Here is a 22,572-nt window from a genome sequence, read left to right as displayed (position 1 = left end):
AAAGAAAATCAGAAAAACATGATTACAAAGTTTATCTAATTGAAACCAAAACAGGACATGTTCAGGTCATAAAGCAAGTCTCAACAATCCGAAGTTTTAAAATCACACAGAGCATATTTTTGACCATAGTGAAATTAAGCTAGAAATCAATATCCAAAAAAAAGAACTTAGAAATCAATGAATGTGATGGATCAAAGGAATCACTATGGAAATTAGGTAATATTTAAAACTAAATGATAATAAAATATGACATCAAAATTGGAGAGGTTACAATGGAATACTACTCAGCAATAAAAAAGAATAGAACATTGAAACACTCAATGACATGAATGAATCTCAAAAGCATTATGCTGGAGAGAAGCAGAAGTATGTGCTGTATGATTCATTTACATTAAATTCTATAAAATGAAAACTAATCTATAATGGAGAAAGAAGATAATGGGGTTGCCTGGGGACAGGTATAGGTTGGGGGATTGACTGCAAAGGGGCATTAGGGAACTTTTTTGGGTGATATTAATTTTTTTTAACATGCAGAATTTTGTTGAAAAAGAAAAACTGCAGATATCAATAAAATAGAAAGCAAATATATAATAGATAAGATCAACAAAGCCAAAAGTTGGCTCTTTGAAAAAACTATTGATAATAAAATTGATGAACTATTTCTTCAATGCAATACCAATCAAAATTCTCAAAGCATGTTTTCCCCTCAAAATCTGCCAAGCTGATTCTAAAATATGGAACTACAAAGGACCAAGATAGTCAAAATAATTTTGAAGCAGAACAAAGTTGTAGGCCCAGCACCACCAGATAATAAGACTTCTTGTAAATCTATTTTAATTATAATAGTGTTGTATTGGTATAAAGATAGATAAGCAGATCAATGGCATAGAGTGGTCCAGAAATGAAAACATCATTTTTAAGAGATATATGCAATCCCATGTTTATTGCAGCATTAGTCACAATAGCCAAGATATGGAAACAGGCTAAATGTCCATCAATGAATGAATGGGTAAAAATGATGTGGTATATATACAGTAATGGAATGCTTTCAGCCATGAGGAAGGAGGATATCCTGCCATTTGGGACAACATGGATAAACCCTGAGCACATTATGCTAAGCAAGATAAGTCAGACAGAGAAGGACAACTGCTATTTTATATCACTTATCTGTAGAATCTAAAAAAGTCAAACTCCTAAAAAAACAGAGAGTAAAGTGGTGGTTACTAGAGGATGTGGTGTGTAGGGGGTAGATAAGATTGATGCTCCTTAAGGGTACAAACTTGCAATGAGTTGTAAATAAGACATGTAGATCTAATGTACAGTATAATGAAAACAGACAATACTGTACTATAATCATCAAAGATGTTAAGAGACTAAAACTTAATTATCCCATCCACTAAAAAGATAGGATAATTATGTAATGTAATAGAGGTGCTAAATACCAATACAACAGCAATCACATTAAAGTATATAAATGTATCAAATTAACATGTTGTAAAACCTTAAATAATACGTCAAATATATTCAACAACAACAAAAAAGAAATTAAAAAGAAAGCCAGAATTATGGGAAAAAAAAGAATGGTCTGGGGGCTTCCATGGTGGTGCAGTGGTTGAGAATCTGCCTGCTAATGCAGGGGACACGGGTTTGAACCCTGGTCTGGGAGGATCCCACATGCCGCGGAGCGGCTGGGCCAGTGAGCCACGGCTACTGAGCCTGCACGTCTGGAGCCTGTGCTCCACAACAAGAGAGGCTGCGATAGTGAGAGGCCCGTGCACCACAATGAAGAGTAGCCCCCACTTGCCACAACTAGAGAAAGCCCTTGCACAGAAACGAAGACCCAACACAGCAAAAATAAATAAATTACTTAATAAACTCCTACCCCCAACATCTAAAAAAAAAAGAATGGTCCAGCTACAGACCCATGTATACATGGACCTGATTTATAAGAGAGATGCTACAGCAATACAATGGAGAAACAATGATTGTTTAAAAACAATGCTGGACCAATTAGAAATACATATGGAAAGAAAATAAACCTTGACTTCTACCTTATACAAAAATCAATTGTAGATGGATCATAACCCTCAATGTAAAAAGCAAAAGAATAACATTTCTAGATTACATCAGAGAATATTTTCTTGACTTTGGGCTAGGCAAATATTTCCTAAGCAGGACACAGTAACACTAACCACAAAAGGAAAGATTAATAAATCTGGACTCTTTAAAATTAACAGCTTCTCCCGACTTCCGGGGAAGATGGCGGAAGAGTAAGATGCGGAGATCACCTTCCTCCCCACAGATACACCAGAAATACAGCTACACGTGGAACAACTCCTACAGAACACCTACTGTATGCTGGCAGAAGACCTCAGACCTCGCAAAAGGCAAGAAACTCCCCACGTACCTGGGTAGGGCAAAGCGGAGAGATTCCCGCACAGAGGATCAGTGCCAACTGGCACTCACCAGCCCGAGAGGCTTGTCTGCTCGGCCGCCGGGGCGGGCGGCGCTGGGAGCTGAGGCTCAGGCTTCAGTTGGAGCGCAGGGAGAGGACTGGGGTAGGCGGCGTGAACACAGCCTGAAGCGGCTAATGCGCCACAGCTAGCCGGGAGGGACTCCGGGAAAAACTTTGGACCTGCCGAAGAGGCAAGAGACTTTTTCTTCCCTCTTTGTTTCCTGGCGCACGAGGAGAGGGGATTAAGAGCGCTGCTTGGAGGAGCTCCAGAGACGGGCGCGAGCCGCGGCTGAAAGCGCAGACCCCAGAGACGGGCGTGGGACGCTGGGGCTGCTGCCGCCGCCGCGAGGCCTGTGTGCGAGCGCAGGTCACTGTCCACGCCCCCCTTCCGGGGAGCCTGTGCAGCCCGTCACTGCCGGGGTCCCGGGGTCCAGGGACGGCTTCCCTGGGAGAACACATGGCGCGCCTCGGGCTGGTGCAACGTCACGCCGGCCTCTGCCACTGTAGGCTCCACCCGCACTCCATGCCCCTCCCTACCCCCCGGCCTGAGTGAGCCAGAGTCCCCGAAGCGGCTGCTCCTTTAACCCTGTCCTGTCTGAGCGAAGAACAGACACCCTCCAGCGACCTACATGGAGAGGTGGGGCCAAATCCAAAGCTGAGACCCGGGAGCTGTGAGAACAAAGAAGAGAAAGGGAAATCTCTCCCAGCAGCCTCAGAAGCAGCGGATTAAACTCCACAATCAACTTGATGTACCCTGCATCTGTGGAATATATGAATAGACAATGAATCATCCCAAATTGAGGAGCCAGGAGTCAGTGCTGTGCCTCTGAGGTGGGAGAGCCAACTTCAGGACACTGGTCCACAAGACACCTCCCAACTCCACATAATATCAAACAGCGAAAATCTTCCAGAGATCTCCATCTCAACACCAGCACCCAGCTTCACTCAACGACCAGCAAGCTACAGTGCTGGATACTCTATGCCAAACAACTAGCAAGACAGGAACACAACGTCACCCATTAGCAGAGAGGCTGCCTAAAATCATAAAAAGTCCACAGACACCCCCAAATACACCACCAGACATGGACCTGTCCACCAGAAAGACAAGATCCAGCCTCATCCACCAGAACACAGGCACTAGTCCCCTCCACCAGGAAGCCTACACAACCCACTGAACCAACCTTAGCCACTGGGGACAGACACCAAAAACAATGGGAACTACGAACCTGCAGCCTGCAAAAAGGAGACCCCAAACACAGTAACATAAGCAAAATGAGAAGACTGAAAAACACACAGCAGGTGAAGGAGCAAGATAAAAACCCACCAGACCTAACACATGAAGAGGAAATAGGGAGTCTACCTGAAAAAGAATTCAGAATAATGATAGTAAAGATGATCCAAGATTCTATTTCCAAGATCCAAAATCTTGGAAATAGAATAGACAAAATGCAAGAAACAGTTAACAAGGACCGAGAAGAACTAAAGATGAATCAAGCATCGATTAAAAACACAATAAATGAAATGAAAAATACTCTAGATGGGATCAATAGCAGAATAACTGAGGCAGAAGAACGGATAAGTGATGTGGAAGATAAAATAGTGGAAATAACTGATGCAGAGCAAAATAAAGAAAAAAGAATGAAAAGAACAGAGGACAGTCTCAGAGACCTCTGGGACAACATTAAACGCACCAACATTCGAATTATAGGGGTTTCAGAAGAAGAAGAGAAAAAGAAAGGGACTGAGAAAATATTTGAAGAGATTATAGTTGAAAACTTCCCTAATATAGGAAAGGAAATAGTTAATCAAGTCCAGGAGGCACAGAGAGTCCCATACAGAATAAATCCAAGGAGAAATATGCCAAGATACATATTAAACTGTCAAAAATTAAACACAAAGAAATCATATTAAAAGCAGCAAGGGAAAAACAACAAATAACACACAAGGGAATCCCCATCAGGTTAACAGCTGATCTCTGAGCAGAAATTCTACAAGCCAGAAGGGAGTGGCAGGACATAATTAAAGTGATGAAGGAGAAAAACCTGCAACCAAGACTACTCTACCCAGCAAGGATCTCATTCAGATTTGAAGGAGAAATTAAAACCTTTACAGACAAGCAAAAGCTGAGAGAGTTCAGCACACCAAACCAGCTTTACAACAAATGCTAAAGGAACTTCTCTAGGCAAGAAACACAACAGAAGGAAAATACCTACAATAACAAACCCAAAACAATTAAGAAAATGGGAACAGGAACATACATATCAATAATTACCTTAAATGTAAATGGACTAAATGCTCCCAACAAAAGACACAGATTGGCTGAATGGATACAAAAACAAGACCCATATATATGCTGTCTACAAGAGACACACTTCAGACCTAGAGACACATACAGATTGAAAGTAAGGGGATGGAAAAAGATATTCCATGCAAATGGAAATCAAAAGAAAGCTGGAGTAGCAATTCTTATATCAGACAAAATAGACTTTAAAATAAAGACTATTAGAAGAGACAAAGAAGGACACTACATAATGATAAAGGGATCGATCCAAGAAGAAGATATAACAATTATAAATAATTATGCACCCAACAAAGGAGCACCTCAATACATAAGGCAAATACTAACAGCCATAAAAGGGGAAATCAACAGTAACACACTCATACTAGGGGACTTTAACACCCCACTTTCACCAATGGACAGATCATCCAAAATAAAAATAAATAAGGAAACACAAGCTTTAAATGATACATTAAACAAGATGGACTTAATTGATATTTTTAGGACATTCCATCCAAAAACAACAGAATACACATTTTTCTCAAGTGCTCATGGAACATTCTCCAGGATAGATCATATCTTGGGTCACAAATCAAGCCTTGGTAAATTTAAGAAAATTGAAATTGTATCAAGTATCTTTTCCGACCACAATGCTATGAGACTAGACATCAATTACAGGAAAAGATTTGTAAAAAATACAAACACATGGAGGCTAAACAATACACTACTCAATAACGAAGTGATCACTGAAGAAATCAAAGAGGAATTAAAAAAATACCTAGAAACAAATGACAATGGAGACACGACGACCCAAAACCTATGGGATGCAGGAAAAGCAGTTCTAAGGGGGAAGTTTATAGCAATACAATCCCACCTTAAGAAACAGGAAACATCTCGAGTAAACAACCTGACCCTGCACCTAAAGCAATTAGAAAAAGAAGAACAAAAAACCCCCAAAGTTAGCAGAAGGAAAGAAATCAAAGATCAGATCAGAAATAAATGAAAAAGAAATGAAGGAAATGAGAGCAAAGATCAATAAAATTAAAAGCTGGTTCTTTGAGAAGATATACAAAATTGATAAACCATTAGCCAGACTCATCAAGAAAAAAAGGGAGAACACTCAAATCAATAGAATTAGAAATGAAAAAGGAGAAGTAACAACTGACACTGCAGAAATACAGAAGATCATGAGAGATTACTACAAGCAACTCTATGCCAATAAAATGGACAACCTAGAAGAAATGGACAAATTCTTAGAAAGGCACAACCTGCCAAGACTGAATCAGGAAGAAATAGAAAATATGAATAGACCAATCACAAGCACTGAAATTGAAACTGTGATTAAATATCTTCCAAAAAACAAAAGCCCAGGACCAGATGGCTTCACAGGTGAATTCTATCAAACATTTAGAGAAGAGCTAACACCTATCCTTCTCAAACTCTTCCAAAATATAGCAGAGGGAGGAGCACTCCCAAACTCATTCTACGAGGCCACCATCACCTTGATACCAAAACCAGGCAAGGATGTCACAAAGAAAGAAAACTACAGGCCAATATCACTGATGAACATAGATGCAAAAATCCTCAACAAAATGCTATCAAACAGAATCCACAGCACATTAAAAGGATCATACACCATGATCAAGTGGGGTTTATTCCAGGAATGCAAGGATTCTTCAATATACGCAAATCAATCAACGTGATACACCATATTAACAAATTGAAGGAGAAAAACCATATGATCATCTCAATAGATGCAGAGAAAGCTTTCGACAAAATTCAACACCCATTTATGATAAAAACCCTGCAGAAAGTAGGCATAGAGGGAACTTTCCTCAACATAATAAAGGCCATATATGACAAACCCACAGCCAGCATCGTTCTCAATGGTGAAAAACTGAAACCATTTCCACTAAGATCAGGAACAAGACAAGGTTGCCCACTCTCACCACTCTTATTCAACATAGTTTTGGAAGTTTTAGCCACAGCAATCAGAGAAGAAAAGGAAATAAAAGGAATCCAAATCGGAAAAGAGAAGTAAAGCTGTCACTGTTTGCAGATGACATGATACTATACATAGAGAATCCTAAAGATGCTACCAGAAAACTAGTAGAGCTAAACAATGAATTTGGTAAAGTAGCAGGATACAAAATTAATGCACAGAAATCTCTGGCATTCCTATATACTAATGATGAAAAATCTGAAAGTGAAATCAAGAAAACACTCCCATTTACCATTGCAACAAAAAGAATAAAATATCTAGGAATAAACCTACCTAAGGAGACAAAAGACCTGTATGCAGAAAATTATAAGACACTGATGAAAGAAATTAAAGATGATACAAATAGATGGAGAGATATACCATGTTCTTGGATCGGAAGAATCAACATTGTGAAAATGACTCTACTACCCAAAGCAATCTACAGATTCAATGTAATCCCTATCAAACTACCATTGGCATTTTTCACAGAACTAGAACAAAAAATTTCACAATTTGTTTGGAGAAACAAAAGACCCCGAATAGCCAAAGCAATCTTGAGAACAAAAAACGGAGCTGGAGGAATCAGGCTCCCTGACTTCACACTATACTACAAAGCTACAGTAATTAAGACAGTGTGGTACTGGCACAAAAACAGAAAGATAGATCAATGGAACAGGATAGAAAGCCCAGAGATAAACCCACGCACATATGGTCAACTTATCTTTGATAAAGGAGGCAGGAATGTACAGTGGAGAAAGGACAGCCTCTTCAATAAGTGGTGCTGGGAAAACTGGACAGGGACATGTAAAAGTATGAGATTAGATCATTCCCTAACACCATACACAAAAATAAGCTCAAAATGGATTAAAGACCTAAATGTAAGGCCAGAAACTATCAAACTCTTAGAGGAAAACACAGGCAGAACACTCTATAACAAAAATCACAGCAAGATCCTTTTGGACCCACCTCCTAGAGAAATGGAAATAAAAACAAAAATAAACAAATGGGACCTAATGAAACTTCAAAGCTTTTGCACAGCAAAGGAAACCATAAACAAGACCAAAAGACAACCCTCAGAATGGGAGAAAATATTTGCAAATGAAGCAACTGACAAAGGATTAATCTCCAAAATTTATAAGCAGCTCATGCAGCTTAATAGCAAAAAAAACAAACAACCCAATCCAAAAATGGGCAGAAGACTTAAATAGGCATTTCTCCAAAGAAGATACAGACTGCCAACAAACACATGAAAGAATGCTCAACATCATTAATCATTAGAGAAATGCAAATCAAAACTACAATGAGATATCATCTCACACCAGTCAGAATGGCCATCATCAAGAAATCTAGAAACAATAAATGCTGGAGAGGGTGTGGAGAAAAGGGAACACTCTTGCACTGCTGGTGGGAATGTGAATTGGTACAGCCACTATGGAGAACAGTATGGAGGTTCCTTCAAAAACTACAAATAGAACTACCATATGACCCAGCAATCCCACTACTAGGCATATACTCTGAGAAAACCATAATTCAAAAAGAGACATGTACCAAAATGTTCATTGCAGCTCTATTCACAATAGCCCGGAGATGGAAACAACCTAAGTGTCCATCATCGGACGAATGGATAAAGAAGATGTGGCACATATATACAATGGAATATTACTCAGCCATAAAAAGAAACGAAACTGAGCTATTTGTAATGAGGTGGATAGACCTAGAGTCTGTCATACAGAGTGAAGTAAGTCAGAAAGAGAAAGACAAATACCATATGCTAACACATATATATGGAATTTAAGAAAAAAAATGTCATGAAGAACCTAGGGGTAAAACAGGAATAAAGACACAGACCTACTTGAGAATGGACTTGAGGATATGGGGAGGGGGAAGGGTAAGCTGTGACAAAGCAAAAGAGAGGCATGGACATATATACAGTACCAAACGTAAGGTGGATAGATAGTGGGAAGCAGCCGCATAGCACAGGAAGATCAGCTTGGTGCTTTGTGACAGCCTGGAGGGGTGGGATAGGGAGGGTGGGCGGGAGGGAGACGCAAGAGGGAAGGGATGGGGGAACAGATGTATATGTATGACTGATTCACTTTGTTATAAAGCAGAAACTAATAAAAAAAAGAATATCTCTCTTCCTCCAATTCAAAAAAAAATTAACACCTTCTGTTTATCAAAAGATACCATTAATAGAGTAAAAAAGCAAGCCATAAAGGAAACATTTGCAATACATATATCTAAAAGAGGATTCATACCCAGGATATACAAAAAAATCTCCTACAAAGCAATAAGAGAAAACCCAGTTGTTAAAATAAGCAAAAGACACACAGGTTTGTCATGATAAGAGGATATCCTAATGGACAACAAGCATGTGAAAAGATGCTGATCCTTGACAGTCATAAGGGAAATGCATGTGAACCACAATGAGATAACCACTACACATCCACCAAAATGCTTAAAATTTAAAAGTTTATCAGGTTTTGTGAAAATCCAGAGCAACTGGAATTCTTATACACTGCTATTTGAAATGTAAATGGTTAAACTTTGAAAACTTGTTTGGCAATATCTACCAAAGGTGAACATGCCCATATCCTTTGACCCAGCAATTCTATTCCTAGTAGATATCTAACAGACATGCATACATGTGTGCACAAAAACGTTATTAATAGAAGTGTACACATACCAGCATTATTCATAACTGAAAACAACCCCAAATGCCCACCAAAAGTAGAATGGGTAATATATTGTGATATAGTCTTGCCATGGAGTATTATGCAGCAATGAAAACAATGAATTCCTGCCATGTACAATAACATGGTTAAACCTCATAGACAATGGGAACAAAAGAAACTATACACAACAAGATACATTTTGTGAAAGTCAATTTTTTAAGGATCCAAAAGAGGTCACACGTATGACATGTACAATATGGGAAATATAGTCAACAATTATGTAGTATCTTCATCTGGTGACAGGTGGTAACTAGACTTATCATGATGATCACTTTGAAATATATAGTAGTATTAAGTCACTATGCTGTGTAACAGGAACTAACATAGTGTTGCAGGTCAATTATACTTTAAAAACAAACAAACAAATTAGGATCAGATTGGTAGTTACCAAGAGGCAGGGGGTGAGGAGAGGGAACTGGATAAAGGCAGTATGTTATACATGAAAGCTGTTAAGAGAGTAAATCCTGAGAGTGCTCATCACAAGAAAAAAAAATACTTTTTCTATCTCTTTAATGTTGTATCTGTATGAGATGACAGATGTTCACTAAACTTATTGTGGTAATCATTTCATGATGTATGTAAGCCAAATATTAGGCTGTATACCTTAAACATATAGAGTGTGGTATGTCAATTACACCTCAATAAAACTACAAGGAAAAAATAAAGTTCAAAATGAGGCAATACTAATATATGGTAATAGATGTCAGAATGCTGTTTACCTTTGGGGGAAGTAATTACTAGCAGAGAAAATAAGGGAGACTTCCAGAGTGCTGGCAAAATTCTTTATCTTTGTCCTAGAGCTTACACAGCAGTGTTCACTGGGTAAGAATTCACTGAATTATAGCCTCAATATTTGTGCACTCTACTATGTGTGTATTAAATGTTAGACTTACTAAAAAATTTGAATGGTAACAATGGGATCTAAAGTGATTTTTAAGGAAACTATTCTTTATAAAGATGAAGGCCTAACATGGATGAACCTTGAAGGTATTAATGCTAAATGAAGTAAGTAAGACAGAGAAAGTCAAATACTGTATGATCTCACGCGTATGTGGAATCAAACAAAACAAAACAAAACCACAACACCAAACTCAAAGAAAAAGAGATCAGATTTGTGATTACCAGACTACCAAAGGTGGGGGTGGAGGGAGGGGAAAGTGGAGGAAGGTGTTAAAAGGTACAAGCTTCCAGTTATAAGGTAAATAAGTAGTAAGGATGTACAACATGATGACTACAGTTAACACTGTTGTGTGACAAGTAGGAAAGCTGTTAAGAGGGTAGATCCCAAGAGCTCTCATGACAAGGAGAAAATATTTTTCTTTTCTCTTTATTTTATCTACATGAGAAGATGGATGTTCACTAAACTTTCTGCGGTAATCATTTTACAATATATGTAAGTCAAGTCATGTTGAAAAAAATTTTTAAGTACACCTTAAATTTATACACTGATGTATGTCAATTATTTCTCAATAAAACTGGGGGAAAAAATGAAGACTCTGCCTTCTTACAACCAGCTATAAGAAAAAGCCACATGTTGTAAGTTTGATATCCAATTTCTATTTATTACTATTAGAAGTCCCTAGGGTCTCATTAAAACCTTTAAAGGCCCTAAGCACTGAAGAGATTATGGTGCCCATTCCCCATATGTAGTTCAAATAATCTAAAGATTTTTTGAAAAAGGAATCAAAAGTTGCATGCTGAAATTAACATAACTTCTTTCTAGAACTTCAGATTATAAAATTCTAGATGAAATTATTAAAGATGAATTTATTTTTCTTTTGTGGGACCCCCAAAGCATGTTCTTGTACTATCTTCTGACTAATCTTGTACTGGCTGTACCAGGAAGAAAATAATCAAAACATTTACCTTGACTAGGAGCCTGAGTAACTCCAAGTACTTTGGTGAAGACTCCATTGGTGTCCCTGATTTTCTCCTTATTATTATGACATTGATATGCATAAGCATATAAGATCATTTTCTTCTTCACATTTAATTTTTAGTCTGACAGAAAAATATTTTCTACCCCACTGGATTTCCCTTGCAATAATGATGCTAAGATTCACTTGCAGTTTAAATATTGTCCCTCTAACACTAAGAAAAGCCACCATAGTACAAAGAACATGGACTCTGCAGTTCGACAGACCTGCCTAGAATGGAACACTAGTTTCAAAATTTCTTATCTGTGTGATAAGAGTAAATGCTTTTAACCTTCCTGAGAATTTATCCTAAGTACAAGAACAGAAATATAGTTTTTATTTCCAGGATAATTGTCAAAATATATAACACGATATGTGTAAAAGTGCTCAGCATAGTTTCTGGTATTCAGGAGGTATATAATAAATCATAATTTTTCTTCTTCATCACACATGTACAATCATAATAGTATTGTAGAAATATCACAGAATTTTAAGCTAACACATCTGGGTTCAAATTAGTCTCTGCCATTTAGTGGCTATATAATTTTAGGCCGATAATTTAGTTTCTCTGGAGTTCATCTATAAAATGCAGGAAATTCTTCCTGCCTTAGGGAGGACCTATGGGGATCAAATAGCAACATGTACAGAAGTGCTTTCTAAACCACAGTGCTTCACAAGTTTCCACTGTTACTGTTGTGATTTTGTCAATCATCATCTGAATATAAGGAAGTTACTCCAAGCCTTCCTGTATGGCCTGAAAGAATTAATTTTTCCTTAAGGAAATTAATTCGTTTGAGAATACTCTGCTATCCCTCAAGGTCTTCTGAAACCACTTAATTCAGTGTTCATTAGGATGTGCTGGCAAAGCAGAGTGGCCCCAGGGGCTCAAAGGACTCCTCAGCAGCCCCCCACTTGGATCCGCCTTAGAAGGTTACTGTAATTCAAAGAAGCACGCCAGCAACCCAAGGGTGAGAGAGGAGGTACACAGAAAACAGAAAAGACCTGCTTGATTCTCCAAAGGCTGCCTGATTTCCCCTAGGTACCACTCTAAACTAAATCCTTTTGGTGCATTTTGATCCAGGAATGCCTGTCATTCCACACCAAAGAGCCCTCATTCTGGGGCTAATCAGATTCCAAGGACATGAGTAGGAAGAGTCCCACAGGTTGCTCAAGCTGTTGGTAAAATTGGGCTATGTAGAGTCAAGAATAGCGGGCTACAATGTGTTCAGAAAATCTGTCATTAAAACTAGGGATCATTCAGGAACCCCAAGGAATGGAGTTGCATTAGGAGTAGTCAAACAGACAGAAAACTATGGAGAGTACTGTTGACTCCATGAAAAACAATTCAGCCCTATAATCATAAATACCCCCATAAATCTAGAAAACAATATAAATAATGTATGATTATATCTAATTTCACAGGAGTTGGTGATCATTTACATTCTTCAAAATCAAGCATCCGATCACTCATTACTTTGGTATCAAAATAACTCCTGAAATGCTTTAGTTCTTATATTAAATCCAATCTTGTTTTGAGAAAAATATTTTCTGCGACAGGGGTTAAGTTTATTTTTGTCCTTCTACAAACCATTATACTATCAAATTATTAACCCAGATGAACAAAGGTATTGATTTCTCTGAAATATATTCAACCCCTTCCATTCAGTTCACAGCCGTAGCCTCTTTGATATAAAGCAGTTGCTGTAATCAGAAAATGTGAAAAATCAATATGCCTCAAATTAAAGGGCACAAGAGTCACTTCAACCTATTCTGTTGTGAACAATGCTTTAGCTAATTACTATGACTGACTCGTCTTAGGTCTTATAAATAGATGTATATCTAGAAGTAAATCACTAAACGCACTACATTTCATGTGTGCATGAAACACACTCCCAAACATAATAACAGAAAATCAGGTAAAGTTTTCAAAGTAAAGTCACATTCCTTTATAGTCCTGGTATTGATAAACAGAGCTAAGACCTAACACAGGAATTAACTTAAATTCTGCATTCAATATGTTATATTTTGGAAAAAAAATTTTAAACAACACTTAAAATCACAGCAAATTGTAATTAGAATAATCTTATCACACCCCACACACTTACTGAGGAGGAACTTTAAAAAGTGATTTTCCCGAAGTCTTAGATCTGCTTAGAGGAGGAATCAAGACCAGAACCAGACCTCTTAACGTTTAGTCCTTTAAACTATGCCAACCTGTCTCCCAACTAAAACCAGATTTTATATCATATGTAAATTAGAAAAGTCCTAAGGATACTTGGGGAGGAGTAGTATATTTTTCATCCTTTAAAGGACATAATTTTAAAATATGTTATTGACATAACTAACAGGAAAGAAAGGAGGGAGGGAGGGAGAGAAGGGAGGGAGGGAGAGCAGGGAGGGAGGGAGGGATGTCAAAACCATCTCATTTCCAGAATCCTATGAATCCTATTATACTTTCAGTTCTACTTCTGCACATAAATTTATGACAACAGAAGAATCTTTGAACCACTTCGATTTCCTCCTACTCTGAAAAAGATATTAAGAGGCAAAACCTAAAATTGACAGGGCCATTAAAACATGACAGTGAGTTTTAACAGTCCTCCCTCTAATCTGACAGTTCAGATGATTCTTCATTTCACCAGAGTCACAGAAAACTTTTCAGCTCCAAAGTCATACTCTTATATCCTTGAAACCAGAGTTGATTTCTGTACTTATTCTAACTGAAATTCTCTCAATAAATTTGTCTCACTTTAACAGCACAGCATATTATATTTCTAGAATAGGCTCCAATGATGAGGAGTTGTCAGAAATAAATGAGGTAATATATATGGAAATACTCTGTAAATTTGAAATTACTATAACACATGGAAGGTACTGTATTAAAAAGAACTCTATAAGTGTGCTGCTGATGTGAATACCGCCATTCTTAGTGGTAAATCATTAAATGCATTTCATTTACAATCAGGAGTGAGGCAAGGATGTCTACTATCATTACTTCATTTTAGCACTATAATGGAGGTTCTGGTTAGTGCAGTAAGACAAGAAAATAATTAAGGAAAAAAAAAAAAGAATAAGCATTGGTAAAGAAGAAGCAAAACTGTCCTTATTTATACATTATATAACAAAGTAGCTGATTTAAGGTCAAGGTTTTATTAATGTTTCTTCAGTTTTGTGCAAGGTATCCAGAATGGAAACTCAGTTTTATTGCCAAGAATGTGAGGTATGATGTTAGATATTATTCTAGAAATAAAAATGATAGAACAGGTAGACCACACTCAGTGACCTTAAAAGTCATACATGGTAGGATAAAGGCCATATGGCTCAAATTGAATACAAAAAGCAAAGGAAAGTGGATGTACAAACTTGAGAAGAATATTCAATTCTAAATTACTCATAAGTAGGCTCTCCTCTTTGTGATTATCACCACCATCTGAGGTTTCCCTGCATGAGGACTGGACTACTAAATCATAGTAGGTCAAGAGAAGAAGGAATTATGTAGATTAAAAACCAAGAGTTCCACATGGTAGGAACCCAGCAAATTTTGGTTTCTCCAGCATTTTCTGATATATTCATCTCTGCTCTCCTCCATTATCAAAGACTATTGTAAAGTTATGTTTAGGTAGTATATATTTTAGTACAATATTAAAAGCCTTATCAACTTTTATTTACTACCTTGAATTCTGTAATGTTTTTAACAGGATTCTTTTGTTTTCCATAAAATTTAGTGCAATTTAAGCTACTCAGTAATTATAATATGTCTTAGACTTATATTTTTATGATATTCTTTACTCAGAAAGAGATTTAAAACTGTTTAATCATGTTACAAAATACACATTGATAATTTAAAATGGTTACACAAGCTGTGTGAATGTATAACAAATACTTTCTAGTGAATTCAAGGTTGAATTATCTGCAATATGAAAACAAGGGGTATCAGTTACTTAAATGTACCAACTATTTAACTTTTATCTTTGTGTTTAGCAGTGTGTCAGATATTTCCCCTCTAAATATTACATAATGAAGCAAATACTGTTTTTACTACAATGGAGCAAAACTGTAAGGCAGAGGCTGCAAGCACATAAAACATAACTGTTTTAGCTATGTGAAAAAAAGTATCTAGTATCAATCAGAAAAATTGGGAGAAAAGTTACTGAACGGCTGAAAATATACTAAATGCTAGGAGAAAAATGTTGTTCCATATACTATAAGCCAGACCTTTCTAAATAACTTAGAAACTATATAAATTTTGATATCTTCCTTACACAAGCCAGAGACTAATTAGCTTGAAGAATTTCAAAACTGGTGGAGGGCTTCCCTGGTGGCGCAGTGGTTAAGAATCTGCCTGCCAGTGCAGGAGACATGGGTTCGAGCCCTGGTCTGGGAAGATCCCACATGCCACGAAGCATCTAAGCCTGTGTGCCACAACTACTGGGCCTGTGCTCTAGAGCCCACGAGCCACAACTACTGAGCCCGTGTGCTGCAACTACTGAAGCCTGTGCGCCTAGAGCCTGTGTTCCGCAACAAGAGAAGCCGCGCAGTGAGAAGCACGCGCACTGCAATGAAGAGTAGCCCCCGCTCACCACAACTAGAGAAAGTCCAACAAAGACCCAACGCAGCCAAAATTAAATAAATAAATAAGTTTATTAAAAAAAAAACTGGTAGAAATTTTTTTTTAATAATTAGGTTTTCCTTTCACAAGCATATAATATATTATACATATTTTGTGGTGTTTGATGGTTTTTGGCATTTTAAAAACTAGATGACATATCACCTTCTAGAAATTAGTACACTCTCAGACTTTACATTAGTTATGCATTTCTAGCTCTAAATGATATATCCATATAAAAACAGATTTCTGATCAGTGTGTATGTTTATAATCCTCCAAAATAGCTACATCAAGAGAAAAGAAAAAATAAAGACAAGAAGGACAGGAGGGCTTCCCTGGTGGCACAGTGGTTGAGAATCTGCCTGCTAATGCAGGGGACATGGGTTCGAGCCCTGGTCTGGGAGGATCCCACATGCCGCGGAGCAACTAGGCCCGTGAGCCACAACTACTGAGCCTGCGCGTCTGGAGCCTGTGCTCCGCAACAAGAGAGGCCGCGAGAGTGAGAGGCCTGTGCACTGCGATGACGAGTGGCCCCCGCTTGCCACAACTAGAGAAAGCCCTCGCACAGAAACGAAGACCCAACACAGCAAAAATAAATAAATTAATTAATGTCAGATGCAGGCTTGTGACATCCTCTGTCACAAGGGAGGACGTAAGTCAGGCACCAGCAGATAAGCAAAAAAAAAAAAACAAAGACAGGAGTAGGCAGAGGGCTAAAACACAAACATGAAGGATTTTAGGCAAAGTGTGCCATTTGCAGAATTAAACATCAATCCTACTTGGTTAGCATATGCAGGTAGTACTTTATAAGTGCCATTTTTAAAAAAAACAGTAAATATTAAATGATACTGATATGTGAGTATATTTCTGACTACCTACTGGCTAATCTTTGCTACTTAGTAAAAGGCTAAATTTGATTATTCAGAAACTTACTACCTAACTTGAAAATTAGCCATGGTGTTTGTTTTTTCTCCATATTATTACAAGATTTTTGGTGTTCACTATTCATCAGCAATCTCTAGTGGAATGGTAGGTAAGGACAAATGTTGAGTATACCCATCACACTTTGCAGGGCATCTTAACTTTGAGGATAAAGGGCAAAACTTTATTTGATGGAAATTTTGCAATTTTGAGTCTTTGGCCTTGATTAGCATGAACAATATAAGTTAACAATATATAATGATTTGAAAAGTCATTCTTCATTTCTAATATAACTTTGAGAAATTAATAATCTGATAGTTATTCTCCACTATTAAACACAGAGCCTTTTTTATCCAAGCAATGCATATGTACTGAAAGTCAGGAAACAGTTTTCTTCCAGATCTACTAACAATGAGGGAGGGCTTCCCTGGTGGCGCAGTGGTTGAGAGTCTGCCTGCTGATGCAGGGGATGCGGGTTCGTGCCCTGGTCCGGGAAGATCCCACATGCCGCGGAGCGGCTGGGCCCGTAAGCCATGGCCGCTGAGCCTGCGCGTCCGGAGCCTGTGCTCCGCAACGGGAGAGGCCACAACAGTGAGAGGCCCGCGTACCACAAAATAATAATAATAATAATAATGAGGGAGAAGATAGATTTCAAAATAGGATATAAAAACTGCACAAAGATGTATGATGTGACATAACTCAGAATACATCAACAATATCAGAGAACTTGCCAGTATTCAAAAACAGGTGCCACACTGTTTCTTACTCTTGCCTACTGTCAAAAAATTGAGACAACTGCCACATTACCTTGTCAGATGAACAGAGTCATCAGGACTCCTCTGAGCCTTTACTGCAGTAGCCTGAGAGGACCTTCTATTCCTTTCCTGTTAGCATCAAAGCCAAACTGAGGTCATACTACACCTCTTCCCTCACAAGAAGGCACAGAACATGCAGCCCAAAAGTCACCCTCAGGACTCAGTACTGAGGATCTGGTAGTGTAAGTATAAAGCAGAGAACATGGCACAGTGCAAACTTAAAAATCTTTAAGATGGGTTCCTAAAATATAGCCCTATATAATAAATTAGAAAAAAATAAGGTGGAGTGTCCTACCTTGCAGATCTTGTACAGAGATTCCTGGCCATCTCCTCCGGTATCTTTAAAGTAATCATGTGCAGGAAATGTACGATGAATATCTCGAGTAATAACACTCTCCTGGGCTGAGTCCTAAAAAAAAAAAAAAATAGACTTGGTCATTAATTTAAAATTTCTTAATTATGAAAAATAATGTCAAAAAATTTCAAACAGCACAAAAATAGTATGCTGCCCTCTCCATTAAAAAAAAAAAAAAAAAAAAAACTGTCTTCCATCCCAGACCCATAATCTCATTCATCAGAGATAAATACTATCAACAATTTCTTTTGTGTCCTTTCATCCATCTATCTTTAGACTTGTGACTGTGTGTTTATGTGAGGGGAAGGGGAGGGAGGGAAGTTGTATACACACATCTCCATCCTTTGCTTTTTGAAGCACAAATAGAAGAAAACTATCTGCTCTTTTCACTTAATGGGATAACTTATAGAATATTCTTGATCAGTACATGCAAATGTATTTTATTCTCTTTAATAGCAACTATTAAAAAGAATGAGGCACACCTGGATATGGACATATCATAATTTATTTAATATTTTCTTATTAATGATTTTTTTTGTATTTTTTCTATTTATATCACAAATAATATCCCTAGGAACATTTTTATACATACATGTTCAAGATATATTCCTAGAGGTGGAATTGCTAGGTCAATAAATATGCGTTTCCATTGTACCAACACATAATCCAAACAGTGGTAGAGTATGTGTTTCTCCACACCTGCCCCAAACCAAATATTATTTGACTTTTTAATTTTTGACAATCTGATATGTGAAAACTCAGACCATGATCATTTAAAAAATTAAAAATATTATCAATCTTTCATCCCAATGGGTAATTACCCAACTCACTCACTTCAGAAAATAAAAAGCCCTCAAACCAACATATTAAAATGACATATGCTTTAAAGATAAATCTAGAGGTTTTTTGTTTTTTGTTTTTCCAGACAGATTCAAGATCCAAAAGTTCTAAGCCTTATAAAAAATGATTAATCATTCACTTGATTTTATTTTACTTCTGTAAATGTTTTTATCTGTTTAAATGTCAAGAAAATGGGATGGGACTACTTCTACCAACCCCAATAATGAAAACGTTCTGCACAATTAAAGAAGCATCAATGACTACTAATGCAAATTAAAAGTATTATTTAATGTCTCGTTCCCATAAAGATTTGAACAAATCCCCTCTTTCAGTTAAAATCAAGAAAAGAAAAAAAAAATGAGTTTTAATACATGAGTTACTTTAATAATGCTATTTCTCTGTCTCTCTCTAGCTGAGAAGTACATAAGAAGGAAGTAGTTGATTAGCTCTAAGTTAAGCCAGTGCCTTCTCTTGCTGCCTTTTTCATTTCAGCTGCTATATCATGCTGGGTGGTAATTAGATCTTATATCACGTAGAGAAAGGATGAAAACTGAAAAGTTCCAAATTTGCTAGCAAACATCAAACATATTACAAATCAGTCCAGAGAAAATTCTGATGGCTTACCGGAATGGAATGCTAAAACCGAGTAAAAATGGAACGTTCAAAAAAATTACCATAACTTAAGTAAAAGGATACCTAGAAAGTTTATATTTATCACAGTAAATATAATTTCTAATGATAAAGAAAACTGGGGTGAGATAGGGGGTTTAGAATACAGTAAATATAAAGGTAATGTATAAAGAGATATATTATGAAATGTATGGTTTATCTGGTCTGTTATGGAGTCTAAGTAGGGGAATCTGGTACCAGGCAGATGAGTTTTCACTGCCCAGGTTTTCTCCAGCAGAAGGGTGCTCTTTCCACACAGTAAGTCTCCACTTACAAACTATTTGGAAAAATAACCAATGAAAAGTTTACTCCTCCCAAGCTGAACTATTTTAGGGGCAAACATGTTGAATGGTTCACAGGATATCTCTTTTTGCACTTTTTGAGATGTTGAGGGAGAGAAATCATTGGACTATATTCCCTAGAAACTGCCTACTCTACTGGCATCATGCTGGGTTTAAATGGTACCAACATCCTGATTCAGAGAAAGGGAAACTGAGCAAAAGTTTCTAGGAAGTAACTTTGTATAATACTGATTAATTTTTTTCTATGAATACTTGAATCTTCCTTGTTTGTTTTAAAAAATAAAGGGGCAAAATCAAATGAAAATAAAAATCATAAACTTTTCTGTACTTAGTAAACTTTCCTTTCCTATGATTACTTTTAAGTGCTTTCTACATATGTGTGTTTCTAGAGTTTTCTTCCTGCATATTGCTCTCAGTTGGCTAAGGGAATAATTTCTGGAACTTCACTTTATTAACTAAATAAGCTATTTTGCTACATTATTCACTGATCCCTTTCATATAAGTGAAGGTTAAGAGGTACACTAGAGTCTTACAAATAGACTAATATGAATGAAATGGCACACTAGATTAGAGAAAATAATCGTGTTTTCAAAGCAAAAGCTAAAGTTAAACATCTCCCAATTACCCATACTGCTGAGAATAGGAACAGTATATATTCAGGAGTCCACATCTAATCCCCCAAATTTACTCACTCAATCATTAAAATATTTGAGTCAGGGAGTCACTAAACCTAACGTTGTAAAAGGAAGACAAAATCATTTTCCTCTTCAATATTCATTCCTTTTTTCTTTTTTTAAAGACTTATTCCAATGATAGCTGTCAACTTTTACAAGAAATAAAATGAACAGAAAAGGACAAAAAAGAAATCAAATAATTCACCATCCAAATATCTGGAGTTAAAAAGTTTCATGTGAAAACCTTTTTTAAAATATAGCTAAAAACATTTCATAGCACAACCAAAACTGATACGAGGTCATTTTCTTGGAAGGTCCCCATAACCAGTCTCCTTAAGTCCTGACAGTTATCCTCAGAATGAGAAGAGGGAAGAATTCACTCTTTCATGGACAGCTAATTCACCAATATCTAGAGACTCACAACTTCACCCACAATTTACTTCCCAGTAGATGCGTCTCCCATTCTGATCCTCAGTCCAATATGGTGGTTTAGTCGCTCTGGAGCCAGACAAACTCATGGGTTCGATTTCCGGCTACTTCACTTAACACCTATAGGATCTCAGACAAGTTATTTAATCTCATTAAACTCAGTTTCCTCATCTGTAAAGTGGGATGGTAATACCAAATTCATGTTGTTTAGAATAAGATAACGTGTGTAAAGTGCTTAGCACACTGCCTAGTATAAATTGAATGCTCATTAAATAAATAAATAAAAATTATTATTATTCGCCCTTTTATATATTTTTTTTACATCATTATTGGCGTATAATTGCTTTACAATGGTGTGTTCGTTTCTGCTTTATAATAAAGTGAATCAGTTATACATATACATATGTTCCCATATCTCTTCCCTCTTGCATCTCCTTCCCTTCCATCCTCCCTATCCCACCCCTCTAGGTGGTCACAAAGCACCAGGCTGATCTCCCTGTGCTATGCGGCTGCTTCCCACTAGCTATCTACCTTACGTTTGGTAGTGTATATATGTCCATGCCACTCTCTCGCTTTGTCACAGCTTACCCTTCCCCCTCCCCATATCCTCAAGTCCATTCTCTAGTAGGTCTGTGTCTTTATTCCTGTCTTACCCCTAGGTTCTTCATCACATTTTTTTTCTTAAATTCCATATATATGTGTTAGCATATGGTATTTGTCTTTCTCCTTCTGACTTACTTCACTCTGTATGACAGACTCTAGGTCCATCCACCTCATTATAAATAGCTCAATTTCGTGGCTTTTTATGGCTGAGTAATATTCCATTGTATATATGTGCCACATCTTCTTTACCCATTCATCCGATGATGGACACTTAGGTTGTTTCCATCTCTGGGCTACTGTAAATATAGAGCTGCAATGAACATTTTGGTACATGACTCTTTTTGAATTATGGTTTTCTCAGTGTATATGCCCAGTAGTGGGATTGCTGGGTCATATGGTAGTTCTATTTGTAGTTTTTGAAGGAACCTCCATACTGTTCTCCATAGTGGCTGTACCAATTCACATTCCCACCAGCAGTGCAAGAGTGTTCCCTTTTCTCCACACTCTCTCCAGCATTTATTGTTTCTAGATTTTTTGGTGATGGCCATTCTGACTGCTGTGAGATGATATCTCATTGTAGTTTTGATTTGCATTTCTCTAATGATTAATGATGTTGAGCATTCTTTCATGTGTTTGTTGGCAGTCTGTATATCTTCTCTGGAGAAATGTCTATTTAGGTCGTCTGCCCATTTTTGGATTGGGTTGTTTGTTTTTTTGTTATTGAGCTGCATGAGCTGCTTGTAAATTTTGGAGATTAATCCTTCGTCAGTTGCTTCATTTGCAAATATTTTCTCCCATTCTGAGGGTTGTCTTTTGGTCTTGTTTATGGTTTCCTTTGCTGTGCAAAAACTTTTAAGTTTCATTAGGTCCCATTTGTTTATTTTTGTTTTTATTTCCATTTCTCTAGGAGGTAGGTCCAAAAGGATCTTGCTGTGATTTATGTCACAGAATGTTCTGCCTGTGTTTTCCTCTAAGAGTTTGATAGTTTCTGG

The 22,572-nt window shown here is 37.2% G+C and overlaps 1 protein-coding gene across 3 annotated transcripts in view; it reads right to left on the bottom strand.

Annotated features, from left to right (window-relative positions):
* The window catches only part of RABGAP1L (RAB GTPase activating protein 1 like), a 700,878-nt gene that overhangs the window by 280,208 nt on the left and 398,098 nt on the right, over nt 1-22,572 (bottom strand). For all 3 annotated transcript variants that reach the window (XM_081224264.1, XM_081224266.1, XM_081224265.1), the window contains exon 14: nt 18,004-18,117. In XM_081224264.1, coding sequence (XP_081080390.1) covers nt 18,004-18,117 — 114 coding nt within the window. The remainder of the gene's footprint in view (nt 1-18,003; nt 18,118-22,572) is intronic.

The sequence above is a fragment of the Mesoplodon bidens genome (assembly GCF_964165515.1).
Source record: "Mesoplodon bidens genome assembly, chromosome: 2".
NCBI classification, from domain to species: Eukaryota; Metazoa; Chordata; class Mammalia; order Artiodactyla; family Ziphiidae; genus Mesoplodon; species Mesoplodon bidens.
This window is presented reverse-complemented; position numbering and strand designations above follow the sequence as displayed.